This window comes from Cryptococcus neoformans, chromosome 8 (assembly GCF_000149385.1).
Source record: "Cryptococcus neoformans var. neoformans B-3501A chromosome 8, whole genome shotgun sequence".
Taxonomy (NCBI): Eukaryota; Fungi; Basidiomycota; class Tremellomycetes; order Tremellales; family Cryptococcaceae; genus Cryptococcus; species Cryptococcus deneoformans.
Window position 1 is genome coordinate 190,614 of NC_009184.1, and position 15,294 is coordinate 205,907.

The following is a 15,294-nucleotide window of genomic DNA, read 5'->3' on the forward strand; positions in this document are numbered from 1 at the left end:
ACAGACTATCCATAAACGCCCACGGACATATAGAGTCGCAGCCAAAAATATCGATTACACCATTATGTACGCGTACCCAATATTGTACCATATGTACCAGTTCTGATTCCCTGCAGGTCCGACTCCACAACTCCACCGGACAGCATTTCTCGCTCCTCTTCTCCAGGTCAGGCCGGTCCCCAACGCCGAGTCGTATCGGGATCTCTGCGTGACCGTATAGCCAAATTCAATAATCCTTCAGCTCCACCCCCCGTTCCCAAGCAACATGTCCCCAGCGCACCTGTGTCGCGCGGCATGGTCGGAAACCGTATCCCCAGCTTGGACCGCAAGTCTGCTGGGATTTTGGGGGTGACTCCTGATAAAAGGGTACCCGAGAGTAAGGGAATGATTGGTAACAGGATTCCTAGTGTGACTGGCGGCGGGTACTCCCCTGTGCCCTACCAAAACACTGGGTCCAGTAGTGGCGGTATCTCGACAAATCCCGCGCCTGCGGTGGTTGCTCGCGATGCCAGCCCTGCCGGTTCTGCTTCTGGCTCCGTAGACTCTAGTGCTGCCTCCGCTACCGTCGATAGCTCGGCCTCACCCATCACTTCACGCTCATCTACACCTCCCAGTTCGCCTGGGACTGCAGGTACTGCTGCCACAGGCGACGTCCCCCCTAGCCTCGTTGCTGCCACTCTTCCCTCTTTGAATGCCAATCTTGGTACCTCGACACCGTCATCCACTCGCGCTGAGGCCGGAGATGCAGTTTCCGAGTTTTCGTTGTCGGTACCATCTACTCCGATGGGTAACAGCACTCCCCCTCTTCCTGCACCCGAGTACGACCTAGTCGCACCTAATCTCAAGCTCGCAACCGGGTCTATCCCCCACCCAATGGCGCCTGGTATCACTTCCCAATCGGCCAAGTTTGCTCCTAGTGTATCTTCCTCGCTTGCTACTCAATCTGTGGGCAGCGAGGAGGAAATTCAGATGATGGCCGATGTTAGTGGGGTCAGTACTCCTATGGGTACACCTCGCGCCGAGAGGCGGGGGTTGGGAGAAGGGAGCGTAGCCGGAGAAGGAAGTGTAGGCGGAGACGGAAGCGTTGCTGGGGATGAGGAAGGCTCAATAAACGATGTGAGCGGCAAGATGGACAAGCTTGATCTTGGCGAAAACACTCCGCCTTCCGATGAGACCCTCTCTACCCCTGTCAAAGACGTCAAGGCCCCCACAGTCCACGAGCCACTCGAAGCTGCTGCCTCCGACAAAGATCTCGAAGGTCCTCCTACTCCCAAGTCTGCAGCTTCAAGCTCCGACCCCAGCAAGGCGCAAGACCTTGTTGCTCTCAAGCAGGGCCAGCTACATTCCTCGCCCAGCAATGTGCCCTCCAGGGACATTGATGACATGGCTGCGAGCGTTATGGCCCGAAACTTCGGCGAGTACACTATTGCCCCCGAGGAGAAGAAGGTACAGGGCGGAGAAGCTGGCCAATTTATCGAGGATGTGGAGATCCCTGATGAGATTCTCGTGCCTCCCGCCCAGACTAAGCAAGAGTACGGTGGGCAGGAAGAGTTGCCGATTCAAGAAGTCGGCAAGGAAGGTGACAAGGACGTTATCAAGACTGACGAGGAAAAGGCGGCTGAGCAACCTGATGTCGTTGTGGCTGGTAAAGACGTCCCTGCCACCCAATCCGCCGAATCTGAAGAGCCAGGGCCCATCAAGACAGATTCGGAGAAGGCCGCCGAGGAGCCCGATGTGGTCACTGTAGGTGAAGACGTACCGCCCACTCAGTCTGCAGAGGGATCCGAACCTATCAAAACGGACTCGGAGAGGGCTGCAGAGGCGCCAGATGTGGTCCTCGCCCGCGACGATGTACCTGCTACCTCATCGGGTGAAACTGCCAATAAGGGGGTCATCAAGACAGATGCGGAGAAGGCCGCTGAAGCTCCAGATGTCGTCACTGTCGGCAAAGATGTACCCGCAACACAGTCGGCTTCCCAGGGTGACGAAGAGAAAGTAGTGAAGACGGATGAAGAAAAAGCAGCAGAGGCGCCTGATGTAGTTGTGGTCGGAAAGGATGTGCCTGAAGTCCAGTCTGCGGAGCAGGACGGAAGTACGATCAAGACTGATGAGGAAAAGGCTGCTGCTGCGCCCGATGTCATCACGGTCGGCGAGGATGTGCCTGTTGTACAATATGGTGATGCAGAAGACGGTGCGGGCCTCATCAAGACCGATGAAGAGAAGGCTGCTGAGAAGCCGGATGTTGTTGTCGTCGGCCAGGACGTTCCTGCTACTCAGTCTGCGGAGGATAACACCGCTATCACCGAAACCAAGGTAGATCAACCGCAAGTCGCTGCTGTAGGATCTGAAATCCTGCCGGGAGACGTTATCTCCTCTGACAGGGACAAGGACGTCAAGCAATTTGAGGTTGAGCCTGCCCCTACCGCACCCTCAATCCAACCCAGCGCCCCAACATTTCTTGATGTCCCCTCACCTGTCGAAATTGTAGATGAAGAAAAGACCCCTACTGGCGAAGAAGCTGCACCCGACTTTCCCACGCCTCCTGCAGCCGATCCTGACGTTGTAGATCCCATCTCTGAAACCACCTCTTCGACTGAACTTGAATCTCCTCAGCAGAGCGCCGTCGCTGCCTTCAACGAACCCTCTGATGCACCCGAAACGCCCATCGATAAATCAATGCTGAAGTACTTCCCCGAAGTCCCTGATGAGGAGAAGCCGAGGGTAGAAGTCCACGTTTCAAGCCCCGCTGTGACGCCTGCCAAGTCGAAGAAAGAGTCTATCGGGAACCCCAAGAGCCCTACAGGGTTGCCTGCTTCGAGCAGTGAAAGGTCTTTAGGGGGGGAAAGCGACGTTGCTGACCTGCAAGGACAAAGCAAATCCATCAGCCATCCGACTTTAGATAATATCACTCCTAGCAAGTCATCTCTTTATGCGGTAGAAGGAGATTCTTCCGATCAACTTGACACCATGACTCCCGAGGCTGCCAAACGGCTCTCAAAGTCAAACTCAATGAGGAAGAGCCCTAAGAGCCCGCTGTTGGATGACGAGGATCCGGGAGATTTCGAGCCTGGAGAAGGATGGGCGGTTGTTACTAAGTGAGTCTTTCTCTCCTGTGTCTTTATCGAATCCCAAACTGACAAGCCAAGTAGGGGAAGGGATGCCTGAATCGAGGCGACTCTGATGAAGGGTGTGATTTTGACGATTATCTACATGTGGATTACGGGAAGCGTCTATGGATGACGGTCATGGCCTGGCGTCCGGGGGATCTGATGACTTACGTCGAATTTATGAGGGGTAGAAAGCAATTGTATATTATAAATCAATGAGCCATGAATTTCAGTTTCTGAGAGGAGAGCCACCTTGCTTTAGTTTTGGGAGGGTGGAGTGCAGGAATGTATCGCATTGCAGAGTGCGGAACGGTAGAGACACTGAGCAGGAGATAGGTAACTATGTGGTATTCGTTGACGTCAAACATTTCGCCGCGAGACCGTTCCGAAGACGCCGAAATCCGAACCGAGGCCAAGCAAAACGAGACGAGGTTTTATAATCCACAAACTCTTCCCTCTCTCCCCGTAAAACCATGAGAGCCACCGTACTCGCCCTCCTTGGCCTATCAGCCTCGGCATGGGCTACTCCAGCGCCATTCACCGTAGAAGACATGCTTGCTGCCCCTAGGCCTTTCCCGGCTATTGCCAGTCCTGACAAGCAGCACGCCATCGCTGTCGTCGACTATTGGGAACCTAGGGATGACTCGTACGTTTTCAGGAGTTTGCCCATGAAATCAAGCTAAATTACAATGTAGTATGAGGAGAGAAGCATACCTGGCGACGCTCAACAGGCCCGAAGTGAAGCATCCCATCTCCTTGTTCAATACCACTCCTTCGGCTGCAGCCGATTTCTTCTGGCTTGACGATGTTACCATCGCATACCTCGATGGATCGAATCTTTTTTCTTACCCGGTTGAATATGCATTCAGCCAATCCAATTTTAAGCCTAAACACAACCCACCTCGCTCCCCCAGGCGTCAAAAGATCCTCTCATTCCCTCACGGCGTCAACCCTACTTCTCTTCAATATGAAGCAAGCACCAAAACCCTCGCGTTTACTGGCCAAGTGTGGTCGGATGGCTCATTCTACCAGACTCGACATCACGACAAGCTCTACGAAAAGAAACGTGACAGTGCCCAAGTATACGACGACTTGATGGTCAGGCATTGGGATACTTGGAGAGTCAGCGGAAAGGTCTGGACGCTAGGTGTTGTCAAGCTGATCAACATCAACGATGAATGGGCAGAGCTTGATAATGATATCAACAAGCATCACAAACGTCGAGCTGAGTTTATTAACATCTTGAACGGTACCGATTTGGTATCCCAGACCGACCCTATCGATGCGGGTTCTTACTCTATCAGCTCTGAACACATCGCTGTAGCCGTTAAGCCTCCTTACCTCCAGACTGCCACACATACCAGAGAAGACATATATCTTTTCTCCCTTCCTTCCTCTTACGACTCTGCGTCCATCCTTCCCAAACACGTTACTCCTCACGCCCATGGAGCTATCAGCGAAATCAAGTTCTCACCTGATGGGAAGAAGCTTTCATGGCTTGAGATGAAGAAGGATGGCTACGAGAGTGATAGGCGGGTGGTCGTTGTTTATGACTTGATGAGTGGGAAGAGTGAAAGATGGACCGAAGTTTGGGACAGGAGCCCTAAAAGCATCTCCGTACGATAAATTCCCCTCAACTTGACATCAAAAATATGCTAACAGAGCACTGGATCATATAGTGGGCGGTCGACTCTCAATCCATCTTCCTTTTGGCCGAGTTCCGAGGACGCACCCTCCCATACCACCTCACTCACCCCAACCACCTCCCGACTCCCCTTCTCTTCAACGGTACAACCGTTTCCCTCACTCCACTGAACGAGACCGACATCCTCATCGCCCGTCAATCATTCCGAACTCCCACTGTGGAATGGATATTGACTTTGCCCGACCCTGCCGAGGATGGAAATGCAGTTGGAGACGGAGACGGAGACAAGATACCGGCTGTTGAGCCTTTGAGGCAACTCACTCGATGGAATGAACATTTCATCCGTGGGAGGTTGGATGTTCAGACTGGTGAAGAGTTTTGGTTCAAGGGTGCTGAAGGCAAGGATGTGATGGGATGGGCTTTGAAGCCTCGTGGGTGGAAGCCTGACCAAAAGGCCAAGTATCCTCTCGGTGCGTCCCTTTAACGTCGTTTTTGTTTTTGCTTCTGGGAGAGGAAATCTGATAATATATGTACAGCTTTCTTGATTCATGGTGGCCCTCAATCAGCTTGGGACGATTCTTGGTCAACTCGATGGAACCCTGCCCTGTTTGCCGCCCAAGGTTACTTTGTCGTCGCCATTAACCCTACTGGTTCTACCGGTTATGGACAAGAATTTACCGATGCTATCCAGGGCGATTGGGGAGGAAGTAAGTTTTTTTTCGCCAAAAAGCCAAGCTTGCAAAAGATTCTTTTATTAAATGCATATTACAGAGCCTTTCAAGGACCTCCTCGCAGGTTACCACTACGTCCTAGAAAACTACCCTGAAGTAAATCCAACCGTGCGCCTCCCTGTACTCACTTATTAACATTACGTAGATCGACCCCGAACGTACTGCCGGCCTTGGAGCTTCTTATGGTGGCTACATGGTCAACTGGATCAACGGGCATAACGACCACTTTGGTTTCAAAGCTTTAGTATGCCATGACGGCGTGTTCGACACGGTCACTACCTTCTTCTCCACGGAAGAGATTTATTTTCCCACCCAGTGAGCAGCGCTTTCTGGGCGATAAAATATGGCTAATATCGTATGCTGGTAGAGACTTTGCTGGTACACCTTGGACGAATAGGGCAACTTATGAAAAGTGAGTGAGATCAGTGATGCAAAGAAGATGAAGAAATTACTAATGTGATATTATAAGATGGAACCCTGTGAACCACGTTATCGAGTGGAATACTCCGGAACTTGTTATCCAAGGTGGAAAGGGTACGTGCAGAGAGGCGTTGATTTGCCCTTGACTAATATGGGCTATGTAGACTACCGTCTGGAGAACTCTCAAGGTCTTGGTAAGTGAATAGAGCTATATAGTTCACCCTAGATGCTGATGAATGGAAATAGGCGCTTTCACCGCTCTGCAGCTGTGCGTTTAGACTATGGATTCAAGATGCAAGACTCTTGCACTGATATACTGACGACCATCTTAGCCAAGGAGTCCCTAGCCGATTCGTCTACTTCCCCGACGAGAATCACTGGATTCTCAAACCTCACAACTCTATCAAGTGGCACGTAAGTCTACCCATACTCAAAATGGTACTGGATCAGTACTTACCGGGTGATATATTAGCACGAGGTGTTCCGATGGCTGGAGGAATGGATTGGCAAGCCCACGGATGAGAGTGAGGCTTTCGTCGTGCAGCGAGAGTGAAAGGAATAGATCAACCGATTTTATGCCTGAATATTTAGCATAGTTATCATCAATACAAATAATGAAAAGGGAAACACATGCTTTATGATTTGAGAATTCTTGAACCCGGCCGCTTGCTGCCAGGATTCACAAATAAATATCAGGCTATAAGGGGCGGAGTGAATGGAGATGTATGGAGAGGAGATGGAGCAGTTAATTTCCTCCATAGCCCACAGATGTTGTCGGGTTACCGGTCTCCCAAACAGCCCCATTACAAAAGAGAATCAGACGGAAAGAGGCGTGATCGCGCTCGAAGCTTGGACTCAAAATAAAGAAAAACGCGTCGCGTCACATACTGGTGGTGATGGGTTCGCCGACGCCTACATTTATTTGTCTGTTTTTTTCCTTCGGCGGAAGACAATCGGTAGGTCCCCTATTTTGTCGTGCTCAGGCTTCACTCAGCAATAGACAATCGCGATATCCCAAGCTGTTACATACCGCCAAAATGTCCAAATACCAGTCCTTCAAACTTAAAACACAACATGAAGCAGGAGCTTGCCCCCTATCCACTCCGCCGATTCTCGTAATGTTGTATCTCCAAGGTTCCACGCGGATAAAGTGTGTGCACGGACAGGTGCCTCGACTACGCCCTTGACCATCAGAGCGCAACGGCAGCCAAAGCTCTCGGTACACAACCCACCACACAACCATTACTCCGCCCCACAATCAAATATGAGGATGCTGTCGTCAAGCGTCAAGAAGTGAAGATGGCCCCTGGGACTGGGGGATGAGCAGAAGGACAACGCGAGAAGGCGCAGCGTCATCGGTGGCAGGATGTATAAGATGAAGCCGGTTCACCTCTCGTTCATCGGCTTACTCGAGCAGCGACAGTTGCAGCGTCGAGCGTTCCTAGCCCTTGCACTGTCCTCCGCCACCGACCGGAGACATCAGTCGCTGATCCGTCGTAGCATCTCTCCCCTGATCGGGCGCTGTGAGAATCCATCACTTGCTCGTCCATCGCCCAGCTTCCACGGGCCGGGCTCCGTATGGTGCGCTGCTCCCAAAATGTCTGAGTATAAGACCACGTTAGCTTGTTTGTTTCAGTAATCAGTGGCCCAAACATCTATTTTTGACTTTCGATAAACCTTCATCTGTCATCTTTTCGCCTCCACGACCTACAACAAACAATCTTGAGAACCCAACATCAGTAACAAATAGCGCAGTCACGAAGGTTGATTAGTATTGTTGTTGACTGACAAAATGGGACCTCTACGTCGTCAACCAGCTATGCTCGACTTGCACAGCGCCAGTCGCGCTGTTAGCATCGAATGGGATGACTGGGACAAGGATCCATGGGGACAGGAAGAGATAAACCATGGAAGTCTCAAGAGACAAAGCACTGATGTACTGGGGGAGACTGAGGATCGCAAAAGAATCAAGGAGGTGAGGCAGGTAAGCAATACCCTGTGTTGATTGTTCGCTCCATAAGCTGACATAGACTGACCAGAGCGACAAGTATCGGAAGGCATCATCCATTGCGAAGAGGTCTGAGCCTCTCTTGAGAAGACCGGTAAGGTCATCAAACTCGCCAGACACCACCACCATTGTGCTCGAACCACGAAGCCGGTCGTTTTCATCCGCCCGCTTCGAAAAAACTGTCACTTATGACCATGCATCGGCCATATCGCCTTGTTCCGAGTATGGCGAAGGAATCTCTTTGGTACTAGGAGTTTCAAAACCTCCCCAACGATTCCACGCATCAGAGTATCCCGAGTCAGCCTACTCCACTGAACGACCAGACCTTACTGTGTTTGGACAACCCGCCTCCCAACCAATGGTCAGAGAATATACTTCTATGGGCTGGGATGGAGAGAATGTTGAGAACCGCTGTGATACCGGCAAAGTTCTTGAAGGGCTCCCACTGATTAATGCCAGTAGATTAGAGCGAACGAAGAAGGGTAATTCCAAGTCGCCATGGCATCAAGTGTCGCGCAAATACTCTCGGGCATCACCTTTGTCAAATTCTACTGGAGACCATGATGCTCGAACGCATACCCTTTTGCATACAATGAAGAGAGGCAAATCCAAGTCCTATCAAGGTGGCCTTTCTCTCAATTTTCAGAGCGTTTCTCTCTCACCATCACCTATCGCACCCACACCCTCCCCAACGTCCTCATCTCACTCTAGTCAATCATTCCTTTCCGCCTCCATGTCTGATCATTCCGTCCGTATTCTCACAACGATCACAGCCCAGACGCGACCACATATGAATTTCTTGGCCAATGCATCTGACGTCTCGATCCTGGCGCCGTCCACCATCGGAATAGGCTACTCTTCGTCTGCTGATACGGGCTCTCCAGGTAGTTTGCCAGAAAGTCTGGAAGCGGAGTGTGTCGATCTGACGGAGACTGGTCGTCGGGCCTCGCATGCGAGTAAGAGAGATAAGCGACATTCGTGGATGAGCCACACGAACACGGTAGACCCAGAAACTGTCGAGATAATCACCGAAGAATTACCATCTACCCAGCCTTTGAAGTCCGATCCAGTATATCTCAGGCCCTGCTACATTCTACCTGTTAACTCTCAAACCCCTTTACATACTTGTTCGTCTGCGCAAGGACCAAAATTGAAAAGAGCACATACCTATGCCAACTTGAAGGATCTCTGGAAACTCGCTTCATTCCCCGGTGGGCTTATCGAGGTGCAGAAAGACGAAGAACCCGTAAAGCAAGAAAACCAAGGTCTATCCTCTCAGGTTCTCGAACCTCCTGCTATCATCCAACCACCATCGCTTGGTCCTCCAATCGATATCCTATCCCGTCCAGTCTCTTCTGCCATATCGCGTGACACCACCACAACAGCTCGAGGTTCTCCAACTTCCCATTCTTACTCTCCCTTCCGATCAGTATCCATGTGCTCTCCGCCGGATACAGTCGAAGAGCTCTTTCCTGAATCCCCATTCAACTCCCCCCAACCTAGCAATATTGGCAAAATCAAACGAACCCCTTTTCAAGCAACTCGTAATTCCTTGAAAGGGATGCTAAACAAGTCTTTCAAAGGCCGATCACTGGTCCATGTGTTTGATAATGCGGAACAGAACAGTCAGCAAAGAGAGTCGTCTTTGAAATCAAAGATATCTGGGCCTTTGCTGATCAGAGGTATGCGAGGTGAGATGGATAGGAAGAAAAGCGATAAAGAATGGAGAGAAGAGGTCTTGAAAGACGTTGTAGGAAGGACGCTGTCTTCGCAATTCAAGCTCCTTGAAGAGGTAGCTAAGCAGCAGCGAGAATCTTTACTTGATAAAGAGAAAACTAGCCAGAAGACTCCGTTGTTTGGGATTGGCCTAAAAAACAGGAGCCCAATACCAGAAACACTTTTGAGCGCCGTTTCGATATGCGACAAAAAAAATCCCATCACTGTTGATTCGCACGCAGACAGAATGAAAATGAAGAGCGGAACAAGACCGAGTATGGAAAGTAGCTTGAGCTTGAGGATGGTAACAGATGAGACATTCAACAACCCGGAAACCGAGGGTCTGACATCGTGAGTCTACAGCCCACAGATGATGGGCAATCGTTGACATGTCTTAGTGGACATCTTGCCAATTCCATTGGCCGTAAAAATCTCACAAACCAAACTCCTCCGCATCGGCTATCGGGCAAAGGCCGTCCTACCTCTGCCCCACTTCTCTCTGCATGGTCTCCACCACGTCCCAAATCCGAAAAGCTGTCTCAAGTGATCAGTCCACCAAATGTCGTCAATCATGCGACACCCCGTCCCGAGGAGTCTCCTAAGACCAACCCGCATCATCCGCCTTCATCTCCTTCACCGTCGCCAAAAGCGGGAAAAAGTAAGAGCAGGAGGATCTCTAGAAGGTCAAGTATTCTGAACTTGCTCAAATCCAAAGATGCAAAACACCAGAATGCCTCCCAGAGTCCTCCTAGACCAAAGAAGATGGCAAGCGGGACGTTCACTCTCACAGGTAGCATTCGCTCCTCTTTCTTGGCTATCACTAAGAATCATATTCAAACCATACAGCAAGAAAAAAGAGGTAAATATTCTAGGACACCCTGCATCGTCCCTCCTTCCACGTTACCCCTTCGTACACCTATCCATCAACATACTGAACTTTATCGACCTCTTTCAAGAGCGAGATCATCGTTCGAGCTGACTTTGAACCTTGAGCCTGCAAAGCCATTATTGGATGAGCTGCTGGCGAGGGATGACGCGCTGGGCTTTTTGGAAGGAAGAAATAAAAGGGAGCAGAGAGTAGAGGTTGATATTGAGAAGGTGCTGGAATGGCGTAAAGAAGTGGAAGAAGATATCTAGAGATTAGCATGTGGTGTGCGAAACGATGTGGTTTTGGGCTTTGTAAAATCTTTAACTGTTGGGTGGCCTAATGAGTAATGACGATTATGACGCTGTGATGAACATATCTTGCTAGGACAAAACCTTACACAATACCGCTGCATGTCTTTTTCAGTTATTCACTTCCGACCTGATCAGAGCTACAAGTTTTAAAACTTGCCGGCCTTGATCTCACTACTGGTGGGCGCTTCGGTAGCATCACGTGCTTCCACATTGTAGTCAGCCTCGACCATACTGTCGTCCGAGTCATCGTCAGATCTGAAAGTGAACACCTTGTTTTCCGCATTGTTCCAGGGCTAGGTGACAATGGATTAGCAAGTAACCTAGAAACTAGCTGAAAGTCTCACTCGGCTGGATTGTTGTCCATCGGCAATGTATCTCAAGATATCGCCATGAGCCACCACTAGGCGGCCATCAGCTTTTGCATTACTTTACAGCGACAAGGATGAATTATGGACTCACCGACAATCTCCTTCTCAGGTCTCTCTCTCAGCCACTTGCGCGCCAACTTGGCCCTTGCCGCACCATTGGCAGGGGCGAAGATGCCTTCTTTCGAAGCGTAGTCCGGAGAAAGGGTGGAGAAGTCAAGAGAAGAGAAGATGCCACCGTTAGAGGCTTTCAAGGCAGAGATGGGGTGTGTAGGAGTGTCACAAGGGTAGCTGACCAGCGAGAAAAATGAGGAGTTGGCTTGCAGCTTGAGAATGTGGAGACTTACGGTCCGACTTCTTGCAAGATGTCCAATAAAATGACGGGCTTTCCAGACTTTTCTAATCTGGATTTTAATTCGGGATAACCGAGCAACATGGTCTCCAGAGGCCTTCGGAGCTATTCAAGGAGGTTTAATATTGGTGGCTAAACAAATGCGCAGAGAGGCAATAGAGCTCACCGGAGAAGTTACGAGGAGTTCAGCGGTCTTCTGAACCCCATTCTTTGTTGCCTCATTGAGCTGCCGTGACTGTTCTTGGCCAAGCGCTGTCAAGGGCGCATCCGCAACTGTATAGAATCCGACAGTCAGCTAAAAAGTTCAAAGCTCATGGAGCAATTTAGAATTACTGACTTGTGTAGTCATCTGCCACACTAGACACGGCTGCGTTAGCATAGGAAGGCGTAGCTCGCCATCAGGCCGCGAAAGACTCACTTATGCTCTGCTTGAGCATGGCGCGTGAGGTGGATGCGTTTCTCGCTAGGCCTCGTCTTCTGTACCATCTTGATTTCTATTGTCTATTCTAGAATGAAATATGGATCAAGTACAACGCACAAATCAATTCCTACTTATCGCAGTACATTAGTTTTTCATTTTCATTTACGAAATCACCCACCATGACTCATAAAACAGCCCGACGTATTTTAGGTCGTCATTTCGTAATTCCACTTCGGTCCGTCGTCCACTACTACGAGTACATTATCTTTCGGATGACGCCGATCCATGCGGTAATTTCCCGATTGAGGAAGTCATGTTGGCGGCGAGGCAGCAGAAGACGCGACGCGCCGGGTTATCATCGATCGAACATCGATCCTCCCTCTGCCTCCACCACTGTCCGATCGGCCCTCCTACGTAGTATCCCTTCTTCCCCTCCCAGCTCTCAAAGTCTAAAAAGGAAGAACCTCAACATCTGGTATTCCGCTGTGGTCCCCCACCAGGGCACTATTCGACTGCGAGTAATTTGCCTTGGCGGAGCGGACGGGACGCGGAACCTTCACTTCCTACTACGTAGTATGGCCGAGGATGGTTGTAGTTTTTATAGATGATGCAAGATATGCAATGAGGTGGATGCCGAGCATACTTCTCTGCATATTTATTCTTGTCCATAGGGTAAAGGACAGTGAATGCTAGGATGGCAGTAGCTGCTGGTTTGCTTGCATGCGATTAGTTCTTTTCCTAACTAGTAGTAGTCAGCATTCAAAACTGTCAGTGCGGCAGCGGGCATGATGGCCCTGCCGAAAGAAAAACTCTAGCAACGACGTATAGCAAACCCATTCGCGATTCAAAATATGCCATATTATAGCAGGTCATCAGGGCGGGATAGGATAATAAGAAGGAGGAGCGAAAGAGATAAAAGCAGCGTATCTCGCTGGCGAGGGGACCGACGGCAGACCCGAAACTCTACTAGAATACTAATCGCGGTACTCTAGAACTGAAGTTTTGGTCGTACATCCTCAGGCAACCTATCCGCGCTACTGAACAACTAACTGGGCCTGACCCTCATTTTAGAGAAGATCTCGAAGAGATTGTTGCTATGTGGTGACTGTTGGCCGACACTATACGTACGTAGGTCGTAGAACGCGGGTGGACCTATTTTTATCCGCAACTTTGCCCTCGGTCAAGGGTGGTTTGCGTTTAGCTGATCGCGCATGTGATGTTGTAAGATTTCCTGACTACCCCTAAAAACCTTTCTTTATTTAATGCATTAGTAAATTTTGTACTGCGTTTGTATATCAAAAGATGAGCAAGTTTCGGCATATCCGGTACATTTGGATGCTTTGCTTGTCATAATCGTCGAAAGCCGCTGACTTCAAATTTGTAGCGACTTTTTGTTTGTGCCATCGACGGACTAATCCTGTTGTATAATTATGGATGTAGGCTTTATAAACACTATTAAGTCTCCCTTGTAATCTGTCGAATCTCCATTGCACTAGACCATTATACACTCGGCGAACCATAAACGATGTCCGAGGAGGTGATAGAATTACGGAATCTCAATACTCTTACAGAACGCACTACTACGGTACAACGCTTCGAAGAAAATCGAGAGGACAATGAATCAGTGGGCTCACGCAAGGCGGACGATACACCTTCGGAGCATTCTTTAGCACAGGAGGACGAAGAGAATCAAGGACATGAAGAAGCTGTAATTCAGTATGCGCTGCCTCCGGCCGATTGTGGGATTAGAGCATGGCTCTTTTTGGCTGGCGCCACCATGATGGAGCTTTTAATTTGGGCAATACCAACTTCTGTTGGTGTACTGCATGTATACTGGACCAATGAGCTCTTCGAGGGGAGGGGAACGGCCACCTTAACCCTTGCGGCTACACTTCACAGTGGTTTAGTGTACATGAGCACTGCATTACTCGGGCCGTAAGCATATGATGTCGTAAACCCACCGCTAGAGACTCGTTGACAAGACGCCTAGGCTCGTTGTAAGAGCAACCACTTGGCAAAAGACAATCCAAGTTGTAACGTGGATCATCTCTGCCGCTGGGCTCATTGCCAGTGCCTTTGCTACCCAGGTGAGCTTGTTGCCGAATATCACTTTACGCCTGCGCATTGCACTGATTCCAACACAGCCATGGCACCTGATTGTCACGTTCGGTATCATCTATCCAGTGTGTGGTGGTAGGTTTCGCTGTCAGTTTGCATCTGAGATTCTAGCTGATCACAGTTAGCTGCATACCTGCCGTGCGCTACTCTTTTATTTGAATGGTTTGTTAAGGCAAGAGGGACTGCGATGGGCATCGTCTACGCAGGAATGGGCGTGGGCGGTGCTGTCTGTCCCTTTATCATAGACGGCCTTTTAAAACGCTATAGCTACAAAACCACAATGATCTCTATTGGAGTTGGCTTTGGTATCATTGGCCTTATCTCGCTAATCCCCATCCGTCATCGAATTCCCCCAACCAGTCGGTCTCACCATTCCGAGAAGAGGTGGCATGCCGCCGACTGGTCCTTCATGAAGAGTACCGCTTTGATGGCCGGCTTGGCTACAATCCTTCTCACAAGCCTTGGCAACTTCGTCCCTAGTCTTTGGTTACCATGTAAGTCACACTTGTCCGGTTATGAAGCAACCGCTCATTATAATCTTTCTAGCTTTCGCCGACGATTTGAGTCTAACGAAACCAAGCGGTACCGGACTTGTAGCTATTCTTAACGCCGCTTCTGTCCCCGGTAATGCTATTCTTGGGGTCATGTCCGATCACATATCTTTGCGTGTTGTAATCCTCATCTCGTGCATCGGCAGCGGATTGGCTTGTGCCTTCCTTTGGGGCTTTGGAACGAATGACGGCATGCTTGTTGCATTCACGATTGTTTTTGGCCTTCTGGGCCCTAGCTTCTCTGCGTTATGGACCAAGATGAACGCTGTCATATCAAGTAAGTAGTGCTATCGTCATACCATGTTGCGGATCCCTGACGCATTGCTACCAGAGGACAATCCTTTCGCCATCACCATCGTTCTTTCGTTGTTCACCTTCATCAGAGGAGTAGGTAATCTGACATCTGGTTAGTACATTAAATCACATTACCGTCAGAAGTCCATGGGCTAACTATCCATCTGCAGGCCCTATATCAGAAGCGCTTTTGAAATATAACACCTTTAAGGGCGGGGCTGGAGCTTACGGCGTTAACAACTACGTGCGTCTATCTACGATATGCGGTGATCCTGTTACTAAATGGTGTCCATCTTCAGGGTGTACTCTTGTTGTATTCATCTATTACTATCTTGAGCGGCGGTGTGACAGGTGCGATGTTCAAAGAAAAGTCAACATAGAGACAGT

The 15,294-nt window shown here is 49.8% G+C and overlaps 5 protein-coding genes across 5 annotated transcripts; 4 read left to right on the plus strand and 1 right to left on the minus strand.

Moving 5' to 3' along the window:
* Positions 1–64: 64 nt before the first annotated feature.
* CNBH0750 (hypothetical protein) lies at positions 65–3,165 on the plus strand (the record flags this gene model as incomplete). The annotated part of the gene is made up of 3 exons (XM_768936.1): positions 65–66; positions 117–3,095; positions 3,150–3,165. Coding segments are annotated over 3 exons (2,997 nt in total).
* Positions 3,166–3,580: 415 nt separating this feature from the next.
* Positions 3,581–6,456, plus strand: CNBH0760 (hypothetical protein; the record flags this gene model as incomplete). Its single annotated transcript, XM_768937.1, has 12 exons — positions 3,581–3,753; positions 3,803–4,724; positions 4,787–5,222; positions 5,289–5,459; positions 5,524–5,579; positions 5,629–5,798; positions 5,851–5,895; positions 5,953–6,017; positions 6,068–6,097; positions 6,150–6,171; positions 6,236–6,317; positions 6,376–6,456. The coding sequence occupies 12 exons, from the start codon at positions 3,581–3,583 to the stop codon at positions 6,454–6,456; spliced, it is 2,253 nt and encodes a 750-aa protein (XP_774030.1).
* A 1,239-nt stretch (positions 6,457–7,695) lies between these two features.
* Positions 7,696–10,764, plus strand: CNBH0770 (hypothetical protein; the record flags this gene model as incomplete). Its single annotated transcript, XM_768938.1, has 3 exons — positions 7,696–7,887; positions 7,943–9,978; positions 10,026–10,764. The coding sequence occupies 3 exons, from the start codon at positions 7,696–7,698 to the stop codon at positions 10,762–10,764; spliced, it is 2,967 nt and encodes a 988-aa protein (XP_774031.1).
* Positions 10,765–10,952: 188 nt separating this feature from the next.
* On the minus strand, positions 10,953–12,009 carry CNBH0780 (hypothetical protein; the record flags this gene model as incomplete). Its single annotated transcript, XM_768939.1, has 7 exons — positions 10,953–11,099; positions 11,151–11,206; positions 11,266–11,462; positions 11,519–11,628; positions 11,690–11,796; positions 11,861–11,880; positions 11,942–12,009. The coding sequence occupies 7 exons, from the start codon at positions 12,007–12,009 to the stop codon at positions 10,953–10,955; spliced, it is 705 nt and encodes a 234-aa protein (XP_774032.1).
* A 1,460-nt stretch (positions 12,010–13,469) lies between these two features.
* Positions 13,470–15,287, plus strand: CNBH0790 (hypothetical protein; the record flags this gene model as incomplete). The annotated part of the gene is made up of 8 exons (XM_768940.1): positions 13,470–13,879; positions 13,935–14,031; positions 14,089–14,137; positions 14,188–14,556; positions 14,609–14,890; positions 14,945–15,019; positions 15,078–15,151; positions 15,207–15,287. 8 exons carry the CDS (start codon positions 13,470–13,472, stop codon positions 15,285–15,287), a joined length of 1,437 nt encoding a protein of 478 aa, XP_774033.1.
* Between the last annotated feature and the right edge of the window lie 7 nt (positions 15,288–15,294).